General features: G+C 48.5%; 1 protein-coding gene across 2 annotated transcripts; it reads right to left on the reverse strand.

Annotated features, from left to right (window-relative positions):
* Nucleotides 1-127: 127 nt before the first annotated feature.
* On the reverse strand, nt 128-18,079 carry LOC117897428 (protein serrate). 2 transcript variants are annotated; one of them, XM_034806267.1, is made up of 14 exons: nt 17,420-18,079; nt 13,782-13,899; nt 12,948-13,135; nt 9,315-9,369; nt 8,724-9,039; nt 6,854-6,987; nt 6,517-6,692; nt 6,182-6,419; nt 4,307-5,047; nt 3,962-4,174; nt 3,796-3,891; nt 2,387-2,758; nt 1,708-2,318; nt 128-1,649 (listed from the first exon to the last, which is right to left on the reverse strand). In XM_034806267.1, exons 1-14 carry the CDS (start codon nt 17,717-17,719, stop codon nt 894-896), a joined length of 4,314 nt encoding a protein of 1,437 aa, XP_034662158.1. In that variant the 5' UTR covers nt 17,720-18,079; the 3' UTR covers nt 128-893. The 2 variants fall into 2 exon arrangements, with proteins under 2 accessions (XP_034662158.1, XP_034662157.1); XM_034806266.1 differs by having other exon boundaries at nt 6,182-6,422.
* Nucleotides 18,080-22,042: the final 3,963 nt, after the last annotated feature.

The following is a 22,042-nucleotide window of genomic DNA, read 5'->3' on the forward strand; positions in this document are numbered from 1 at the left end:
CACATATTTCTGATCGACAGGAAATGCTCTGCTGTCCCTCTCTTTCCAGTGCTGCGAAGAGTATGCATTGATTGGCTCCCATTAGTCGTGTAAATACTTTCACTCCAGTTATTAGAAAATTGTTTTATCTTTTACTAACTTTATTCGTATTTGCTTTATTGCTGCTAGATCAATGTTAAAATAATAAATAAATATTACTACACACACATACACGTATCTCGCTATATAATACACAATAAAATACATCTGCTGAATCTTAATTTTCTTTAATGCTTAATTGTTTACTTACACTAATTATTGCGTACAATTGCAAACAACTTTTAAAGTCCAACATGTTGCGGCTTGGGGGGTGCTTATAATTTATGTAGGGGGCTTACTAGGGTTAACTATCGACACAAATACAATAACGGTAACTGCTAATTTACAGTATTTACAGCTTACAACTATCGTATAGAGCGCGCATACATATGTACATAACTTTCACATATATGTACACATATCTTGAATTGTTTAATTAATTGTTATATGAGTGCACATACGAATACGAGTAAATGCGCTTCTGGGTTACACTAAATATCACACTGAGTAGGATGTCTGTTGCTTAGCGAGAAGAGAAGAGTTTTCGGAAATTACACTAACCGTAGAGCGGCAAACTAACTAAACTAAACTAACTAACTAACTAATTGGGCATCTCTGTGGGAGCACTACTTGAACATAACTTTGTTAACTCATTCATTGCCACTCCCCTAGAGATTCTACTAATGCACTTGGAAGATCGCGCCCCGTGCTGTGGCAAAATTGGAACTTTTTTGAGCGGTGAGCGTTGAGCGCTGAGGGGTGTCTGGGCGGTTGGTGAGATCACGGCACAGAGAGAGAGAGAGAGTAGGCCCCCGCTAGACCATCACAGTGGTTAGGACATCGACGCCATCGATGTCACACGCTGGCGGCGGCAGTGACTTGCAGTTGATTGATCGCTTGCCAAAGTCCTTCCGCGGACTGTCCAGCGATCCCACCGTATTCTTCTTCATGTCCAGATTCTGTGTCTTGTGCAGCAGGATCTGAGAGCCCCGCTTATGCGCCTGCTTCAGGCCCGTGCTGGAGTCCAGTTCACGCTCGAAATCGCACGGCGGAAACAGCGGCTGGGAGCGATGCAGCGCCGAACCACTGGCCGCCGATGCTGCCAGCTCTGGTGCGGGATTGAGGCTCAGTTCCATGCCCGTGGTGGCCCGCAGGGAGCTGGTGCTGCCCTTCAGGGGATTCGTGTACCTGCGCAGGTTCTCCTCGTTCTGCAGATTGTTGGATTTCTCCTCCTCGTGCCGCAGCGCGTCCAACGATGGCGTCAGATTCATGCCCGAGCTGCTGCGATAGGCCAGGCGCTGCTTCCAGTAGAGGCTGATGAATATGGAGAATCCCACGAGAACAATGAAGACGCCACAGAGGACACCAATGAGGAGGCTATGACCGGAGCCATCGGCCACACGAGCCGTCTCCAGTTTGACCTCCAGTATGGAAGTGAGTGCCGCCAGCTTGGCATGCTGCAGCTCCAGTTCCTTGCGCCGCTGAATGCCATTCAACTGCCGCGAGCTGAGCAGCTCTCCCAGCAAGGCCACAGCCACTGGCAGCTGGGGATCATTCAGTTTGCTGGATGACTGCAAGGAAAGGAAAGTTATAGTAGCTCTAGGAAGATCCTGTGGCACTCGGACTTACCACTGTCAGTTCGATGGTGTCATTGGAGCCGCTCTTGAGATCGCACAGCACCATGAGCAGACCCTGCTCCTGGCTGGGCGCATTGGGTGCCTCCAGCTTGACCAGCTGCGCTGCCAGCAGCACACGCACCAGCGAGCACAGCCCCTCCACCGAGGCGCCCCTGCCCACGCGCTCCAAGTCGAGGAGAATGGTGAGGCGCGCGCAGTTCTCGTTGACCAGCGCCTGGTTGGGCCAGCAGCTGGCCTTTGCCGGCAGACTGGGTGGAGCGACACGCCTCGATGGCTCCAGGGCCCGACAGTCGCCGCGCATGTTGCAAGGTGGCGATAGGCACGTCTCGCTGAGAGCCGGCACACACACCTCGTGCAGCTTGCAGACACCCGACAGATTCGATGACTTCGAGAGCGGATCCAGCTTGTAGCAGTTGGGCAAGCCGCACCACAGATTGGTGCAGCGTGAGGTGCCATTCTCGCACACGCACGCATTGCAGTGCTCATCGTCCTCGCTGCGACCGGACAGGGCAGTGTCCAGCCAGTTCTGGCTCTGATTGAGCGCCGCATAGGGGGAGATTGTGTTGCTGGCATTCAAGCAGGCAGACTTTGGATCGGAGAGCACTAAAGGCAGAAACAACACACACAAATTAGAGCACTCTGTCAGTGTAGGATTGAGTTCTCCAACTTACATATCTCACAGCGCAATCCATGGCGACCGGCGGGACAGATGCAGCTGTAGCCGCCAATGCCATCGATGCAGGTGGCACCACCCTGGCACGGTTGCGGCGAGCATTCGTTCACATTGATGCGGCAATCGGGACCGGAGAAGCCCTGGGCGCACAGGCAGCGAAACCAGCCCGCACCCGACTCGCAGGTTCCGCCATTGTGGCACGGCTGTCCGCGGCACTGATCGATGGACTCCGCGCAGAACAAACCCGTCCAGCCGGGTGCACAGCGGCAGTGCGGCTGCAAGGCCTTGTCCGGCGCTCCAGGCATGCAGGTTCCTCCGTTCTGGCACTGTCCGGCATAGCAGCCAGTGGCGCGCTCCGAGCAGCGTTTGCCTGAAAAGGGAGAGACGAAACCCAAGACTTAGACAACGAACTGTGGGAGATTTTTATTCGCAAACGAAAGGAGAAGGCGGAGGATTGCCGTGACCCCCCGAGCCATGGCTTGAACTAATTGAAAAAGTAAAAGTGCGCTGACATAGATCGATGTCTGCTGTATCTGTAACTAAATTGTTTTCGTATCTATTTTCATTTTCTATATCTGTATCTCCTCCATCTGTGACTGTGTCTGTGACAAAAAAGCGAAACGCGTGAAATATGCAAATCGCAATTTAAAAACAAAAATAAATCATGCGCCGAGGTTTTTGGCTGGCACTTTTACCCCCCATTGCTGCAGCTCTGGGCACTCCGCTCTGCCACATGTGGCAAATGCTACAATCGAAGCTCATGGCTCGTAGTTTTTTTTCCGAAAGCCGCGCGCGCATTCGCTTCAATTTGAAGCCGTAATGACTGCAAACTTTCAATGTTCAAATAAATGCGACCGACGCGAACAGCGGCGGCTCTCTCTGTGTGTGTGTGTATGTGTATGCTCTCCTCTTTGTGTCGGTGAGCTTTTAATGTGGCCAAACTCTTCTCACTCGCGCCCATTTAGAGCCCCCCAAGCGTTGATAATGCGCCTGCCAGCCGGAGTCAGTCCGCGAGTCGGCTTATAGCAGGTTTTAATGCGCTCACCGAAAAAAGAGTCGCTTGACTATTGCGTGGCAGACAAACGACAGCTAATATTTCAGGGCATTGCAGAGCAGTCACCTGGTTAACTTTCAGAACTACTCTCACTGCCTGGCAGAACTACTTTCGATAATCTTTTGCCCTCTGATTTTGTTCACACAACTGGACCCAAAGGGTGTGCGATGCTTCGGCATGGGCAGGAAAGTAAGCAACAGCCTAACACATCACAAAAAACCATGCCAGCGGCCTGCACTTGTTGCAACGCTTTGACGTTCACTTTGGCGGCCGCTTAAAGGGGGTGCTGCTGCCGCGAGACTCAGAGGAAGACTCAACCGAAGACTGCGACTCAAACTCGACTCTCGACTCACCTGTCCAACCCGACATGCACTCGCATGTAAAGTCGCCGTCACCGTCAAGGCAAATTCCACCATTTCGACAAGGATTCGGCGAGCATTCGTTGAGATCTGCAGAAAGTTAATGAGTTTCGCTGAGTTCGCTGTTTCCTTCGTCGCTTCCCCTTTGCTGATTACTCACTGTGCTCGCAGAAGGTGCCGGTGTGGCCCACATGACATTTGCAGAAGGTGCCCACGTCGCTCATCTCGCAGCTGCCATGACCGCTGCAGGGCAGACCGCTCGGTGTCGTCATGGTTGTCGTTGTCGTTGTTGTCTTAGTCGTTGTACCCGCTGCTGCTGTTGCAGCTATTCCTGTCCCCGTTCCCATTCCTGTGACATTGGCAAAGCAGCCCTCTGTGGAAGAAGACATGATTAGGCTTATTATTCCATAGCTGCGGCTAGGATCAGGGACAAAAAGCGCTCGAGACAGGATTGATGGGCTTAATGACGGCTCTGAGAATCGGTTCCCATGGTTCTAAAACTCACCATTGCAGGGCGGCTGGGAGCAGAGTGGACGCAACTGTTCGCAATGTTTGCCAGCGCGATCTGGCGGACAGTGGCAGTAGTAGCTGCCGGGCGTGTTCAGGCAGCGTCCTTGCAGGCACGGCGATGGTGTGCAGTGGTCCTTGGCTTCCTCGCAGAGTGAGCCAGAGTATCCCAGCGGACAAATGCAATTGAATTTGCCAATCATGTCCACGCACTCGCCACCGTTGCGGCAGGGGGAGGCGGCACACTCATCGATGTCTGTTTCACAGTCGCGTCCCGTGTAGCCGGTGCGGCAGGCGCAACGGTAGTCATTCACCAGATCAATGCAGCTGGCACCGTTCTTGCACTGTCCCACGCAATCATCGAGGTTCTCCGCGCAGGTGGCACCGCCCCAGCCCTCGAGGCACTCGCACGAGAAGGATCCCGGCTCATTGATGCATGCGCGGGCATTGATGCAGGGCCCAATGGTGGAGGCAGCATTCGAGGCAGCCACCGCACTGGTCAGCGCTGCCAGCAATGCCGCCGAGCTGCTCAGATTACTCCCAATGACGGCGCTGGCTGTCGTCGTCAGCAGAGTGTTGGCAGCACCGACCTGGGCTGCATGGGGAACCTCGCATTCGTTCACGTCCAACTGGCAGACATCGGCGCGCCACTCGGGCGGGCATTCGCAGCGAAATCCGCCGATTAGATCGACGCAAGTGCCACCATGCTCGCAGGGACCTCCGGCGCATTCGTCGATATCTGGGAACAACAAAAAGAGAGGAGCAAACAGAGAGATTGGTTAAGTGCCATCCCCGAGCTCAAGTGCAAATGTGTTGATTTTGTTGTTGAAGATGCTCCGACGAGCAGGTGGCTTTTCCCAGAGCAGCGGCTTAAGCTACAGCTTCAAGCCTAAGTCATTGAACTGACATGGTGGATGGACAACATATATATATTATATACATACATATATGTATGTTTATCCTATAAGTATTGGTAGCCAGCGTCTGCGTGCCTGGCTTATCAGTTTGCTGAAATCTTTTGGCTGGTCGCTTCCTTCCTTTTGGCTTGTTCTTGGCTCAGCTGCTCCTGCTGCACGCAACTCATTTGTTTGCTTTTGTGCGAAAACTGATAAGCAGCGCCCCCAAAAACTAAAGTTCTGACCCTTGGCATGCCATTAGCAACGAATTCTGCAGCTCAGCAGGAATTTCAGGGAAACTTTCAACGTAATTAGTGCCAAAGAAACACAAAATTTAATTGGGCCAATGCAAGGCAGATATTAGAGTGCCTGCTCTGCTGGTATTATATCGATATGAATGTACGGTCACACCTAACGGATCAGAGTTGGAAAAGGAATCGACAAAGAATACAAAAAAGAGACTTGAAGAGAACGCGTGAAAATCATAATAGTGTAATACACTACGAATAGACTTCTACTAACAATAATTGAAAGAGTCCGGCCCTTCAATTACTTTGCCATCTGCTGTTATTTCTTTCGCTTTTGGGGAACGGCAACTCAATTAGCTTTTAGCTCATTGCATAGTTGCTGGTGAATGTGTTTTCCGTCGTGCTCCAATTGGAATGCAAAACCGAATCGAACCAAATTTGCTGGCCACCCGTGCAACAGACAACAGCAATCAAAACAAAATAAAAAGAAACGGCAAGCGGACCGACTGCCTGTGCGTGCTACGTTTCATTTCATTTCATTTCGCTACAGTCAAATGCGTGTGTGCTCAATTGCATGATCGAGCGGCAACATCCAGCAGTGGCAGCAGCAGCAGCAGCAGCAGCAGCAGCAACTAGCTTAGGTAACTGCTAAGAGAAGCTCTCCAGCTGTTGTGTCTGTTGCTGTGTGGCTAATCGCGTGCTGCAGAATAAAATTAAATCAAAACTCACTTATTTCGCATGTTGGGCCCGTCCAGCCGGCCGCACAGCCGCAAGTAAATTCAGCGACCAGCGGCTTCAGTGGCAGGCCTGGGGAGGAGCCCAAGGCACCGCCGGTGCTGCCATTCTGTGACTCCAGGCGCAGATTGGCCAGGCTACGTATTGAATTGCGACGGCTTATCGGCCTGCCCATGGAAGTGCTCATGCCACGCATGATGCGATACACTGGCGGACGCGTTGCATTCATCGGCTGCTAGTAGGGAGAGCGAGAAGAGCGAGGATAGACGGCGTTGGGATATTAAATTATTTTATGGCACTGCGAAAATGTCTATAAATTGAGGGCTTACCTTGAGCGTACATGTGCCGCCATTGCGGCACGGCTGTGTGGCACACGGATGCTCCACAATCTCACACTGTTCGCCCGAGAGTCCCTCGGCGCATGTGCAGCGATATTGATCCGGGGCAGTGTTCTCGCAGGTGCCGCCATGCTTGCAGGGTTCATGGGTGCCACAGTAATTTAAATCTGTCGAGAGCAGAGCGAACAAAACTATGAAATATGTTCAGCCACGGTCGGACACACTGCCAGTTGCAGCCTCGATATTATCGATGATGCCGCGTTCCAGTCCATTCCCAGACTGCTTGCCAGATGTGGATCTGGTAATTGCTTGGTCTTGGGTCACTTACCTTGATCGCACAGTATGCCACCCCAATTGGTGTCGCAGACGCACTTCCAGGCGCTGCCATTGCAGGAGCCATGCTTGCAGCCGGGATAGACCATGCACTCGTTGCACAACGGGCCACGCCAGCCGGGTCGGCATCTGTGATGAGAAAGAGAGAAAAACGTTGTGCAAAACGTTGATGAGTTGGGGCTGGGCACAGCACTAATTGAGCGTAGAGAACCCTAATGGGTTGCCTTGGTTGTTGGCCTAATTGGAAGGGGACTGCGACTGCGACCAATCTCTGGTGGGGTTATCCTCCGTATCTGGGGAAAACATTCATCCACTTCCCCTTGGATCATTCGTTTTTTCGTAGACATTTCAATTTGGGCCTGGGAACGCATTTGGCCACCACCGAATTGGGTCACTTTGAACTTTGGCCTTGATGCATCAAATGCTAGAGTGGCAGAGAAGTTGGCTGCTGCCACTTGGACCGCTGCTCCTTCAGCTGCTAAGATTTTATCGCTGCAACACGCCAAAGTGCAGAGGGATCAAAGTTAAATTGCCCGGCCATCCAGTTATCGCTGCCAGCCGCCAGCCGAGGTGCTAACTCTACAAGCTCCAGGCATGACGTTGCCAGCGATAGGACAGAGGAGTTGCCAGCCTCCCAAGACCCCTGGCCAACAATCGGCCAGCCGACAGTCGACATCGTTGTTCGATGTCCATAATTTATGATTTCATTAAAACAGCAGCCTGTTGTTATCTGTAAACGAATCTAGCTCCGACCTGGACCAGAGCCAGAGCAACGTGCAAACAGCAAAGTAATTTTTCTTCTTGCTTATAATTGTTGTTCCGCCAGAGCGGAAATCTGTGCCTTGGACAGGCATCTGTTGCTTTGGCTTTGATGCTTTCTAGGCCACACTAATTATTGCTATTTAGAATCGGCACAGGACCCATGCCAGAGGCAGGAAGAGCGGCCAGAGGGGAGCTGCCATGGAGCAGCGCATCATGATGCCAAGCAAAAATGCAATCATGGCCGCTGGCTCACGTATTCTGTGTTACGCTGGAACATTAACAACGGCAACAGCAACAGGAACAACCGAGGCACACAAACGTTTTTTCGTGCCACAACCGCCTGTGGCTGTTGCAATGTTGTCTGTGGCTGTGGCTGCGGCTGCGGCTGTGCATGACCATTCCATGGGGCGGGCAGCGACGATCAGCATTTGGCCATCGTGAGGGCGTTTGATTAGACTGAACTTGAGCCGAGGAGTGCTCTACAGAGCTCTCCAGAGACTAAGTCTCTCTGGTTCTTACTTGATTGCAGATTATAAAAGTTGGTTACAACTTTATAGCACTAGCCACGGGCGAGGCTCTTCGGGGTTATCTCCCCCAATGGGGCAGTTCCCGGGTGAGAACAATTTAATAAGGAATTGGCATGGCAATGGGAATCGCAATTGGAATGCGGAATTCGCTTCATTTTGCGATTGATTAGGAACGCGATTAGATCGATGCTCTGCACAGTCGATCTGTCTGCTGGCTGGTTGATCATTTGCAACTCCGTTCATGTGAGAGAAACTCTGGCAGCTATTTCACACATCCGTTGATGGCTCACAAAAACACAAAAAGAGAAAAACAAACTGAGCAGCGGCCTAGCCATAGAACCCATTTCTCTGCTGATCACATAAAAAGAAAACAAACCACACTCGGAGCTCTTGGCTCTTGGCTCTCGTCTCTTGGCCATTATAACAGTGTGCCGATGCCCGTACCCGTTCCCCTCTCGCAGCCATTAAGTCGCTTCGCCAGATGCAAAAAGTGTCATAATCACATCGTTAAATGGGGGTTTCCAGTTGGGGGGTTCGAGTGCGTGTAATTACAATGTTGAAAACTTGACCACTTACTCGCATTCGCCGGGTCGGTCACACTTGCCATGGACGGGATCACAGCCGGTCTTGCAGATGGCCTCCTCACAGTTGACGCCCTGCCAGCCATTGAGGCAGAGCTTCTGACCCTCTGAGCCGCAGGCATAGTGTCCAAACTGATCGTCGCGCGGACGGCAGAAGGTCGTGCAGGTCGTGTTGTAGTAGGTAACGGCGCATTGCACCCGGACGCGGTAGGTGATCCGTGCATTGCGGCCAATGTGGTCCAGTGTCTTCCACTCCGGCGATGGCAGTATCACGCCCGAGTATGATGTTTCTTCAATTAACCTCTCCGCATCTGCATTTGCCGAGTGTGTGTTGTGTGTGTGGCAGAGGTTTGAATTGGATGCATGACAATTGGTTGTTGTCGTCGTTGGTTGGTTGGTTGTTTGGGTGGCATCAACGTTGGCGTTCCAAAGCGAAGGAGTTGGACATGGCAGAGGGAGAAGAGAATTTAGTTAGTTGTTTGGCACCATTTCACGACTGGCATCGCTGTCGTTTGGCTCCACCATCGCTGGCTAATTAAGCCAAATGCCTCGCGTCGACAAGCCCCACAGTTGCCACCGCACTTACCTGGATAGGATGTGTTGTACATGTCCAACGCCTGCAGTATCAGCGTAAACGACTTCTGTAATTGAACAGAGAGAAGGAAAAGGAGTAGAAAATGCAACTTTAGTTTGGGGTTTTCAAGTTTGACTTTGCGTTGACGCTAATGGACAGTTTAATCTCAAGTCGAGTCGGACTGCTATGCGGACTGCCCCCAATGCAAATGAAGACAGCCAAGCAGCAAACACAGAAAAACAAACAAACAAAGCGATCAGACAGCAGACAAACAAACAAACAAACAGATAGATGCAAAGCAACAAAAAGAGCAAGAAAATATCCAAGGAAAACACTTTAATTTCACGCAGGAGAAGACAAAGCCAACTACGACGACCCCCAACAAGAGCCAAGACTTATCCAAGACTCAGCCCCAGACCCAGAGCCAGGCTGGACTTTCTAAACAGCAAGATCGCCTGGCCGTGTCCATGTCGATGTCCATGGCATTGCAGCAATTGGCCAAAACGAAATACAACAACAAATTCCATTTTATTTGGATACTCTACTTAATGAGGGGTACATGAGCAAGAGGAAGCGGCTTTGAGCAGCAAACACAAATATTATTTATGCCAAAATCTGCTAAAAATCTCCCTCCAGCTCAAACAACTTTTATCCAAATGTACAGATTAATTCTTTGATCTTTCAGAGCATCAAAGCTTCGCTGCTGAAATCTGTCCCATCACCTTTGCAGTTAAGATTTACTTTTGTTGCCCCTTTGGTTCGTCTCCTCTTCTCCTTTTTGCATTGGGGCCCTATAAAAATTGAAGATTCGCCGTTTGTTGTAATTGCTTGGACTTGGAGCCGTTTGCCGTTTGCCGTTGAGGAAGATTTCTCGCTGGGCAAAAAGCAATTAAACGACGACGTTGTCTGGGGATGCCGCTGGACGCCGCTGGATGCCAGGAAATGCTCATTTAGCAGTGGGAGGCGGAGGCCATGGATCGTGGCACTGGACGAGGCCAGAGATCTGTTCTGTGCTGTTCTGTGCTGTTCTGTTCCCATGTAATTGCCCATGGCGACGCGACACTAAATCAGTCCCAGTCAGACATTGGCTAATTGCAAAGCAGCAAGAACAACTTGACACACTTTGCTAAATCCATCCAACCATTCATCCATCCATCCATTCCATCCGTTTGCAATTGATGATACTGGGGGGCTTCGTATCAAATTTCAATTCAATTTGAGTTGTCATTTTGTGGGTCTGTTCCGGTGGTTGGCTCGAGCTAAAATCCAGCAGGAAGTTTCTCAATTGAAAATGGCGTTGAGTTTTGGTATTAAATTTCATCAAAAGCGAGACACAAACACGAGCCAATGGGGTGGATGATTAGGATGGAAAAACCCTTTCTTTCGCTCCAAAATCAAGTAGCAATTATCAAGACAAACCTCAAGTTGGCCACTGAAATGTTAACACAATGTCAAGAACCTTGTCTTCAGTTTCAAAATGAAAGCACAAAAGCAACGCATTTGTGGGGGCAGCCAAAATGGATCACAAAACAGAGCGAAATACAATTTTTATTATGTTCAGTCATTCATCGATTGATCGCACAACACAAAATCCACTCGAGAATGCTCAATGGCTGCGCACGCGCACTCCAAAAAATCTTCAAAAAAGCAGTTGGAAAATATTGTCAAGTGAAACTCAAAACAGAGAGGCAGAGAAGCCACCAAACACCAGATCTCCACACGGTGTTTGACAGTTACACTGAAGGCTTGATGATGTTATGATGTATGTACCTCCGGCACCACCACCACCACCACCACCTCGACAAGTATTGGATGTACTCGTATACCCCGTAGTCGCTGCTTGAGGGAACCAACCTCGGCTTGAAGTATTTCCTAAGTCATGTTTATAAGTTTTAACATGCCATTCACTCAATCATCAGACGTTGGAGAAGAAGAAATACAACAACAAAAAAGAAGTCATTCAATAAAAAGTGGGACAATTGTTGGTCCCCATATCGGCAGCTTCAGCAGCAAAATACAACAAAATAAAAGCCAAAAGAGAGAGAGGGAGGGACAAACTCAGGTGATTTTTTGAAGATTTTCATGAGTTTGTGAAAGGCTTCTTGAGGGTGCTCTCACCCTCACTCCCCGCCGACTGTCTGTCTGTCTGTCGGTCTGTCTGTATGCAGAATTTGCCACCAGCCAGGGCAAACATTTTGCCAGGTTTCGTTCGTTTTGGGCACCCAGTCGAAGACGGAGTCCATGGGTCCGCCACATGTGTGGAGCATTTTTCAGCTCGATGCTGGTGCAAAAAAGGAAAAGCAAAAGCAACAAAGATTAAAGCGAAACCAAAGCGAAGCGTAACGTATCGCCATCGCCATCGGCCGAGCGACAAGCGCGACAAGGTAATGTTCCCACGAAACAGGTTGTCCGCACTTCAGGCCACGACTTGTGCGCGCCGGCACAGGGGCACAGTCGAAGGCGGTGGTGGTGGTGGTGGTGGCACAGAACCAGCAACGAGGCAGAGACCCAAACCCCAAAGACGAAGACGGAGACTGAGACCCAGAGCAAGAGCCAAGACTCTGACGCATGCTCGCTTCACAGCGACTGACTCAACACCACCAGCTCCTCCATCTCCTCCATCTATTCATTCTCCTTCTCCTCTGCGGCACAGGGAGAACTGCCTAACGACGACGCGCATGCCAACGTTGGCGTCAACAGCGACTGCGACTGCGCATTCTACTGCCTGCTGGCATTAGTTTTGGGCCGGGCCAAGGCGTGTAATTGTTAACCAAGTTAGCAAACGAAAGAACACAAGACCGAACAGCCATGCATATATGCTCAGCGTTGTACAACACTTTTAATTCAACAGCCACCGGACCACTCGTACGCCCCGTCAGGTTACATTTTTGTACCTTAACCGAGTTAATGTCCCATACACAGATCGCGCTGGGGCCACGTTTATTCTGTTGGTATTTTTCACAGTTCTTGTTTCGTTTTATTTCTTACCATTTTGGCAGTCATAAGCCCGCATTATGCTCACTTAATTAACCGAAAGCCGCTTAGCGGAGGAGCAGCCGAGCAGCCGAGCAGTGAGGGCAAAAATACACATAAAAACATGAAACACAATTTTTAATTGCTTTTTTTTCGGCTACCGGCGGAAGCATCTACACCGAAGAAGGGTTAAATGGAAGATGTGGGGGGAGATGCTCTCGTATTAAGCCGCTTGTCACGCCAGCTTATGGAACGCTGGAATGTTTCTTTGGGCTACAGGAAGTGCTCCAAAGAGAGAGAAATTCTGTGCACCCTCCGGTACTCCCCATAGATGATGTATGGAACATTTCTTATCACTGCAAGTCGCCGCGGCACGGGCTGGGCAGCAGCGGCTCATTCACATTTATGCTGCCGGCTCGGGCTTATCGCTGCGCTTCGTTCAGCTCTGCTGCTCTCCATGCGGAACCGAGAGCCGAGACGAGAACCCGCGACCCGAGCTCCCGCTATCTAAAGGCTAGACCCGCAGCGAAAATGAGAGCTCGAAGAGCTCGTGCCAAAAGCGTGCTTAGAGAGAGAGAGCGAGTAAGAGAGCGCCTGCTTTTGGGGGTGGGAACTGCGCCGCTAAGCGAACCGAAACGTTGGATAAGTACTCAAGACTAGACGAAAACTTACCGTCCAGCGAAATGTGAAGGGTAACACAATGGCACCCACACCCGGATCACTGAGCACAAAGCTGGAGCTGCCCAGTATCTTGGTGGTGGAGTTGCCAAACGAGCAGCCCGTCGATATGCTGGCACCCTGCTCCGTGGTCTGGTACTCCTTCAGGCACAGCCGGAATGCCGTTGTGCATGGTGAGCAGCCTGCAAGAACATTAAAAGAAGAGCATTCGTTAACTATATGCTTTATCATGCTCGTTAATACTAGGGAGAGTCGCGTATAAGTCTGTTCAAAGTTCGTTGTCGGAGATTGCATAATTCGAGTAATTTAAGAAAAAATATAAAACAAAAGAATGCAAATTGTGATAGAAGCGAGGCAAAAGACCTTGACCGCCTCTCTGTTATTTTTTTTTGGGACAAATAAACATTGTGCTTCATTTATATATTATTTATTAGATAGCATTCCAGAAATGATGTAATAATCGCGCAGCATGTTGAACTGGTTTTACTTTCTTTGGGATAAGAACTTAATTTGAGGATATATTATTCATGTTTTTTTCGGATAGGAATTACTTGAGTTGAGGCAAGAAAGAAAGCGGACAGCAAGCTTCTACAGATCTGATACAATTCTTATAAATGTTGTCTTAGGTTTTAGGGTAAATTAAAGCAACATTTTGGACAATTTTTATCCATAAAGTTACAGCACAAAAATGCACTGAAAATGTCTCAGAAATCTCTCAAGAAAACTTAGTTGAAACTGGGAAATATTTAAAGTACACAAAAGCAAAATCTTCCTTAATCTCTACCTTAAGATTAACTCTACTTTCGTTGAAAGAATTTAAAGACTTACCCGTCGTCTTGGTGGCTCTCAGTTCTGGTGGCATGCCGCAGCAGTAGCCGCTCAGCAGATGGCTGTTGGTATTTGAGATTTCTAATATTTCCAGCTCAAAGTTACCAGCTGCGGATATCTGTAAGAGAGAGAGCAGGAACATGATTATCAAAGTGAAACAAGATTATCGAATGGTTTGGGAAACAAGCGAACAAATTTCAAGCCCCCAAATCGTTCAAATCAATCATGGCCCAAAATAGGTGAATCCCAAAGGCATTCCCAGCTGGATTTCCAGCAACGCCATCCCCCAACTCCGACTCTGTAAATCGAATAATATGCTCAACACTTTATGGATCTGATCGGATCGCATCGTATCGGATCTGCTGCTGCTGCTGGAGCTCTAAAAGCTAATAAGCCACCTAGGGCGCTCTGATTGGGCTCCACGGTAGAGGTTTTAATTAAAAACACAAAAAATGAGAGATGGAATGGTGTGAGGGGGCATACTACACGCACAAGACTTGGGTTTTCGTTGGATAGGCAAATGAAAGGAGCGTTTGATACACGAGAAATAATGAGAAATCTTTTCCCAATACAAAGCAATGCCTAACTGTACTGAAGATTGGAGTCCAGCATTTCGGTTCACTTAATCAAACGAGATATCCAACAGTTTGTATAATTTAGAATGCTTTTGTCTGCCATCAGCGGCAGGAGAGAGACCCGAACCGAACCGGACCTGTATATTGAATAGTGGAAATAGTGGCGGTGCTCTGGCCACAAATCAAAAGCCTATCGATAGGAGCATTTGCCATAAAATTAATAACACATTAGATCGCCGACTCCCAGACTCGCTGCTGCCTGATAAATGGTGCATAAAGTTTAACTATTCTCAGGCAAATCGCTTATCATAATTTAGCCACAAGAACTGCAGAAAACTGGCTCCTGCTGCATCCTCGAAACGAATCTGGAAGCGAACATCAACTTTGTAGTTTTAAGGCCTCTTTGGGGACTTCTTTGCTGCTGCTGTTGCTTCGTGGAAAATATGCTAATGAAAACTCTTAGGCCTGGACTTCTGGCTTTTATGGTTTCATATTTCAGAAAATTTATTGTCATTGGCTTTGGTAGCTGGCAGTGTTGATAAGTTTATTAGAAATAAATTGCAATTTAGCCAGGCAGGCGGCGAGGCTTGGGCTAACGGCATTAGCCAGTTTAGTTCGAGCCAAAGACGTCGCCAAAGTCGCAGCCATAGCCATAGTCTGCACCTGCACCTGTGCACCTTGTGCCGCAACCACACAACAACAACAAAAAACCAAAACTTCTACTTCAACTCCGGCTGGCAGCTCCCAGCTTCCAGCTTCGATCTTGCGGCTTCATCTCGAAGTTGATGTGGCCGGCCAGCCGCATGCATTGTTGATCATGCCATAGATCAATCAAATGCAACTGCTTGCTCCTCCAAACCCTCCGACTCTCCATCTACCACTCTTCGACTGCACCACTCTGCGGCCAGTTCTTTGGCTTTTTCTCTTAGCGTTTTCATGTGAGATTTCCTTTTGTTTGGCCAAGACCGGCTACGACTTTGAGGCTGATTGGATTCTTGATCGAGCGATGTGAACCGGTTTCTCAGGCCTGCTTACTATTTATTTATCACATTTCTTTTGGGCACTCTTCATTCATGAGGCAAGTGCAGCTGCTGCTGGCTAGGAGCTCTCGACCCCTTCTGCCCCTGGCTGCATCCGCTAATATTCGAGACAAACTTTTGACGTAATCAATTCGATTAGATAAAGCGTTCCCCCGAAAATGCTTAAGGAATTAGTGCTGCGGCGCCACATGTAAACAGGTCGCTTAATGAAGCCGCCACACAAAATTGATGTGAAATTAAATGAAATTTTAATTAAAGCTGCAGTTGGCCAAGAAACGGAACGTTTTGTTGGCCATAAATGCGTTCGAATCGGTGAATCCACAGATCCACGGGGACCAGCATCTCCAGCATCGTGGGAGCTCATTTTGCCAACTCATTTGCCTCCAGACGGCTGACTGCCTTTCGAATGTGCGGGGGGCTTTTTGTTGATTTTTGTACATTTCTGAATTTCGCATCTTTTGGCATTACGTTTCTGCCGCTCAGTTCGTTTAATACGCAGCTTATGATCAATAAATGTCAGCTCAAATGAGAGCCAGAGAGAGAGAGAGAGATCCTCTGACACGAAAAATAAAACTGGGCTAATTCGACTTGACGTGGGCTGATCGTAGCGAATCTTTACGACTGACTAAAGGCAGCGTTTCCTTGGAACTAAACCATTAATCGCCGCTACAAAATATTTAACTTTTATTTACTTCATTAACAACTAAATAGTTGCAGTCGGCAGTTCGGCTGTTTGCCTCTGTCCGCTGACCATTTCTCATTTGCCGGACAGACGGACGGACGCACGGACGGCGCTGCCGGCGACTTTTATCGCCTCGCTTACCCTAAATCAATGCACTCAATCCCCTGCCCCGAGATTCAGGCTCTGCTCTGGCTCCTGCTCTGCTCTGGCGGCAGATAAATGTGTGTAATCAATTTGATTGCCCCAAAGTCTTGCATATCCATGCATACCCATTGCCCCTGCCGCTGTCTCTCTCGCTTCTTGGATTCTAATGTCCAAGTCTGAGTCTGGTTCTCGCGATCGCCTGCGTATTAATCAAATTGTTGTTTGGGTTTATGGTGTGTTCTCCCACCGTTGCTGCAGCGATTAATTTTTATGTATTTTTGAACCGTTCGTTGGCTGCCGTTGCTGGCCTCTCCATCCCCCCATCCCATATCGTTGCCATATATGCATGTACCTCTCTCTGTGTGTGCCTCTGTGTGCCTCTTTGCCTGTTTAATTGCCTTCTTCGACTTGGGCTGGGGCTGCCTCTCCGCTGGCATCTCAATACATGTTTAGGCACTTTATGTAACACTTTATGGCGGCTACACCCCAAAAAAACTTCAGCTATGCCCCCGGACTACCGTTGCCGACGGTCAGCCTGGTGTGGGAACCATCTCGGAAAGATGGTTTTGAAAGATTTGTAGCTCATCCCACGAATCGGCTGGATCGGTTACCCCAAAAAGGGTCCTCGCGTATCTGTAGTTTGTCTGGAATTCTTAGTCATGGAAATGTCTTTATTTTAAGACTAATTTTGTGACGGAGTCTATCGGAATGTGGAACCTCTTTAGGTTGAATAAATTTGATTAAAATCAGAGCATAAACTATACAAAATTCTTTTTGGCTGCCAATGCTTGAACTTCTTTTAATTACTAGATATATTTCCTTGAATCATTGGCATGTCTACTTTTAATTGGAAGAGCGTTCGAATCCTTATTCAATATTTTCAAACCTTTTTACTGCCAAAACCCCCAGCTTCTCTCCTGGCAATCTGCAAAGCATTTACCCCCATAAAAAACGATCCCTATTAAGCACCAAAGCCGCTGCATTCCAAATTGATAAATCACTGAGTTGGTATTAAGGCAAATCATCATTATTTACGTCCCCCATCATAATTCTGGAGCTGTGGGCCCTAGCCTTTGGCCAAAAGTTGAATCAACTTTGCCTTCAAACACCCGCATAAATTTCGCTTTAAAGGCTTAAAGTTTTTTTGGTTATTTTTTTCTCTGCTTTTTGCATGTTTGTGGGTTTGTTTTGGCTTACCTTATGGACTAACAATATTAAAATTAAAGCAATTAAGTTGCAGGCAGACTTTAATGATCCACAATCGCTGATGGGCGATGGCAGAGACGAGAATTCCCTTTGCCTGGGCCTCTGTCGTTGCCTCGTTGCTGTCGTCGACATTCTCAGGCTGTCTGTGGATGCTGCTGCTGCTGCTGGTTCTGCTGATTCCTCTGCCAATGATGTGGCAGAGTGTTGTGATGGGGCTGATGCTGATGCTGAAGCTGATGGTTGCGATGCTGTTGATTTTCGCCGAAAATGTTTCCTAAACATTGTGTACATTCTGTGGGCGTTCGCGAGCGTGATGCTGGTTTAGAGGATTTCTCGACAATCTCGATGGGGGGGAATGGTCGGGTTGTGTTTGCACAACGAATGTAAATCGAAGTTTGGTTCTTTAATTAGCCCATATATGGAGATTTTTGTTGTGTATTTGTTTTTTGTAGTTTTGCTTGTCTAATTTTCGTTTTTGCACAAAATTTCAATTTGTTTTCGCCGCAGTTTGTGTGGGCTTTGGGCTCCGAGTATTTTGTATCATTTTTGTTCACTTTTCTGCCCGCCGTTGGGTGTGTTAATGTTGTTATCACAAACTATTATTATTTATATGTACTCGCACTCGTACGCGTTCGCTAGTATTGGTTTTTTGTGTACTATATTCTCATTTGTTTTGTATAAGCTTCCACTTGATAGGCGGCGATGTTTTATTGTTGTTGTTGCTGCTGCTGTAACAAAATAATTGTTGAACAAAATGGAATTGTAACGGGCTGCCAAAGTGCTGCTGCAAATCTACTTCAATGCATTTGACGCATGCATCATCAACGCTAATTGACACGCAGTTTGCTGCTGTTGCTGCTGTTGCAACCGCAAATCGGCAGCAACAAGTGCCACGACCATCTGAAGCCGGCTGCAAACCGCAGCAAACATTTACTTTTGCCAGGGCAAGCCGCAAAAAAGCGGCAGCAACGTGCAGCAAATGCAAATGCAATTCAATTTATGTTAATTTAACGCTGTTGTTGCTGCTGTTGTTGCTGTTGCACTGCCTGTTGCTGCCTGCCTCTGGCAGTGGCTCGTTGCTGTTGCCGTTGCTGTTGCTGCCTCTTCCTTTACTGGTGGATTGGAGCCGTGTCTTTGGCCACAAAACAATTTGCATCTTGTGCGCATATTAATTTACAGATATTTTCACTCTTGCTCACATTACTCATTCTTCGCTCTCCTTGGGGCAGCCTTTCGGTTGTCCCCCCCTGCCACTGAGGCGCCCTCTCAGTCCACTGTATCCTCGGGCGGATGATGCCCGGGTGTTAATTGCCCATTTAATTAAGTAATTTGCTTGAGGCGACCTCCTCTTGCAGCCTCCTCCCCGGAAGTCGTTGACTTTGAAGCGAAACTCAGATGCTGCTGCCACTGCTACTGCGGCTGCTGCTGCTGCGGTTGTTGCTGTTGCTGCTGTGCCTGTGGCTGCTGTAAGGCATGACCGGAAGTGGCTTTTGCAAGTGGATGGCTCTCCACTCTACTCTCTTTTCTACCCCCCGCAACCTGAACTTTCACCGAAAGGGTGCACACTGTTTTAGCAATTTGCGGAATGATGAATGAGTGCAGCCAAGTGGGCATATTTATGGGTAACTGGTAAATGCTCTATCTCTAGCTCTAGGAAATGATTTGGCTCGGGATAATGCGATGTTTCTAAGGAAATGGAATACTAGGAAATGGCTCAAAATGTTATCAATTCTCGGAAGCTAAAGCTCTTCTTAAATAATGCATTGATAATGAAAAATGATCATCAATATTGAATCATTTGGGTGTCGAATATTATTTCCTATTTTCTTCAATAATGTTTTGTTTCCCTCTTTTTTCCTCTTCTATTATTTCAGTCCAGGGTACTTTCTGGGTTATTTTTCTGGCATATTCCAGTGAGCAGTTCTCGATAAATACTCCTAGTTTATCAAAGAATTCGAAAGGCAGAGCCGAGCGGCCTCTTGAATGAAACGATCCGCATAACTTGTAGAACAGACGACTTAATCATGCCATATGGTAAATGCTCGCTCTCGCTCTCGATCTCTGGCTTTTCCCACCGCCCCACATAGCCACCCCCACACTGAGTCTCCCCTCTCTATCACTGGCTTTGCATTATTATTATTTGTATTATCTGCTGTTCTGGTGTTCTCTTTTTCATTTCTTTCTTTCACTTGGCACGTTTCAATTCCATTTCGTAGCGTGTGTGTTCGTTCCTATGCCAACGACTCTGTGTGTTTGTGTGTCGCTGTGTGCGTCTGCGTGTGTTTGTGCCTTATCAATGGAACGCACAGTGGGGACACTGGGACACACTAGGCGGACGACAGTGGGGGCCGCCGCACATTGTTTGCACTTTTACTTTTATGTCTCGCACTCTCTCGCTCTCTCTCACTCTGTGATTCCTTTCTTTCCGCACAATTATGTGATGGCATTGTATTTTGATATATATTGTATTTAATGTTGTATTTAATTGAGAATTATTTCCGTTTGCTCTTCCCACCAGCTCTACTCAATCTTGAAAAAATTAATCACACAAACACACACGTGGAGAAATGTGAAAGATGTCGATTGATTGTTGTTGTTAATTATGATCTTTCCATTTACTCTCTTCGATTACGCTTCTTTGGCTTTTTTTGCCGTCATTTGTTGTAATCAGCCAGCAATTTAATGGTGCGGTTGGGGGATTGTAGCACATTTAACACTTTCACAATTGTTGGGCAAAAGGGGTGGGGTGGGATCACAGATCACAATAATCCAATATTTCTCGTTGGGATTTACCGTTGCAGAAGGTGTGGGGCTCATCACCGCTCGAAGCACGGCACTCGACTAAACGCGTCGCCGCGAATCGTTAACCGAATCCTGCGGCACTTTCAGCCCTCGAGCAGCAGCCACGGGGGCGGAGCAAATCACGCGAGAGCAGTGACGGCGGCTTAAGAGAGCGTTGCTCTGGCTGCAGTTGCTCGCTGGTGGTGGTGGTGGTGGCACTCGTACCAGCCAAAAGCACAGACGGAATCGTATGGGCAAAGTGTCTCTAGCTTCCGCTGCCTGCTTTGCGCTGCTTGCGTATGCTTCAGGGTTCGAGTCGCGACTGATTGCCGCAGGGGGGAACAATCGTGCTCCGATCATCCGCTCGCTCGGGCTCTGCGGGCTTTGTCAGCGCTCTCTGCGGAGTCTCCCTCTTCGGGGACACACACTCTCTCTCGCACACGTTCTCTTCTGGGTGAACCGGTTTACTCTTTAATGTGTGCTCTTTAGGCAGGCGCTGATTGGTTGTCCAGCCGCAGAGCCCCGGGCTCCTGACTTGTTAATGGAGTTACGAGTACGAGCCAGAGCCACCGTTGTGGCTGCTGCTGCTGCTGTTGCGCCTGCGTCTGCTTCTGCGGCTACTCTCGCAAGCGACGAAGCATCGTCTCGTCTTCGTCTTCGGCTGCACGCATGCGTGGCCGTAGGAGCCCGAGGCGATCTTTATTCCCTTGTGGTTTTTACGATTCCAACTTAATTATGTTTACAAATGTGGACGGTGGCCACCGTTGGCACGGGCAGCAGGGCAGCACGGAAGGAAGTTGGCCCTGCGCTGGCATTCTGCTCTACTTATTGTAGAGTCTAGTCCCATGCCTCAGGGCACACCGTTTTATGGGTTGGCAATTAACACCTGGTCAATGGCTCTCCCACCCCCTAATGGTATTTGGGCTAACATTTTGGTTGAGGGGGTGGACATGGCATGGCATGGCCCGTAGCGGATTTTAGCCAATTATTGCGGTGCGGCGACTTCCATCCAATTATATGCATTGCGAGTGTGTATAAATCAAATTTAAATGCAACCGGCCAATCGAGGGGCAACCCAAACAAAAGACTTAAGCCACAAACTTGGCAATTACACTGCGGCCAACAAGCTAAGAGACAGGCTTAAAGCGGCAGCATCTTTGTTGTTGTTGCTGCTGCTTGTTGCTGCTGCTGTTGTTGTTAGCGGCTCATATTTCTTGAGGCGCATATCTAAATATCGAATCATGTTGCTGATTTGCGCTGCCGCTGCCGCTCCATTGTTGTGGCAGCAGCAGCGACAGCAAACAGCTACCAATGCAGCACAGCAACAGCAACATTCAGCGGCAGCAGCAACAACAGTTGTCTGCCCACAACAGCAGCAGCAGCAGCAACAGCAGCAACAATTGTTACACGGTAAGAAAATTAAGCATAGATTTGGTTTTCTATAATTTCTACATCATTTTCCATTGATGAGTCCAAGCTTTATGGAATCATTCGCAATGCTAACACATTTATGGCCAATAAATCTGCTTGAAAATGTTGCCTCAATTTTTCGAGCAGTGTAGTAAATCTCATTGTGGCCATTGTGACATGACTCTTGTTCGACAATAGATAAAACAAATTGACTTGGTGTGTGCCCAAAATGTCTTCTCTTGGCCATTTGCTATGTGACTCTATGTTTGCTATTTGTGCCATTGGGCTGCCGTCCCGCCGTCCCTCCGTCCCGTTTTGGTGGGCGTACCTCCGCGTACTTACTTGGCTTTGGGGGTGGGGAGGGCAGCCGTCGCATTGCGGCCTGTTGCTCCTTTGTCATCTTTTTTCCCAGTTCCAGAAAGA

The sequence above is a fragment of the Drosophila subobscura genome, chromosome O (genome assembly GCF_008121235.1).
Source record: "Drosophila subobscura isolate 14011-0131.10 chromosome O, UCBerk_Dsub_1.0, whole genome shotgun sequence".
NCBI lineage: Eukaryota > Metazoa > Arthropoda > Insecta > Diptera > Drosophilidae > Drosophila > Drosophila subobscura.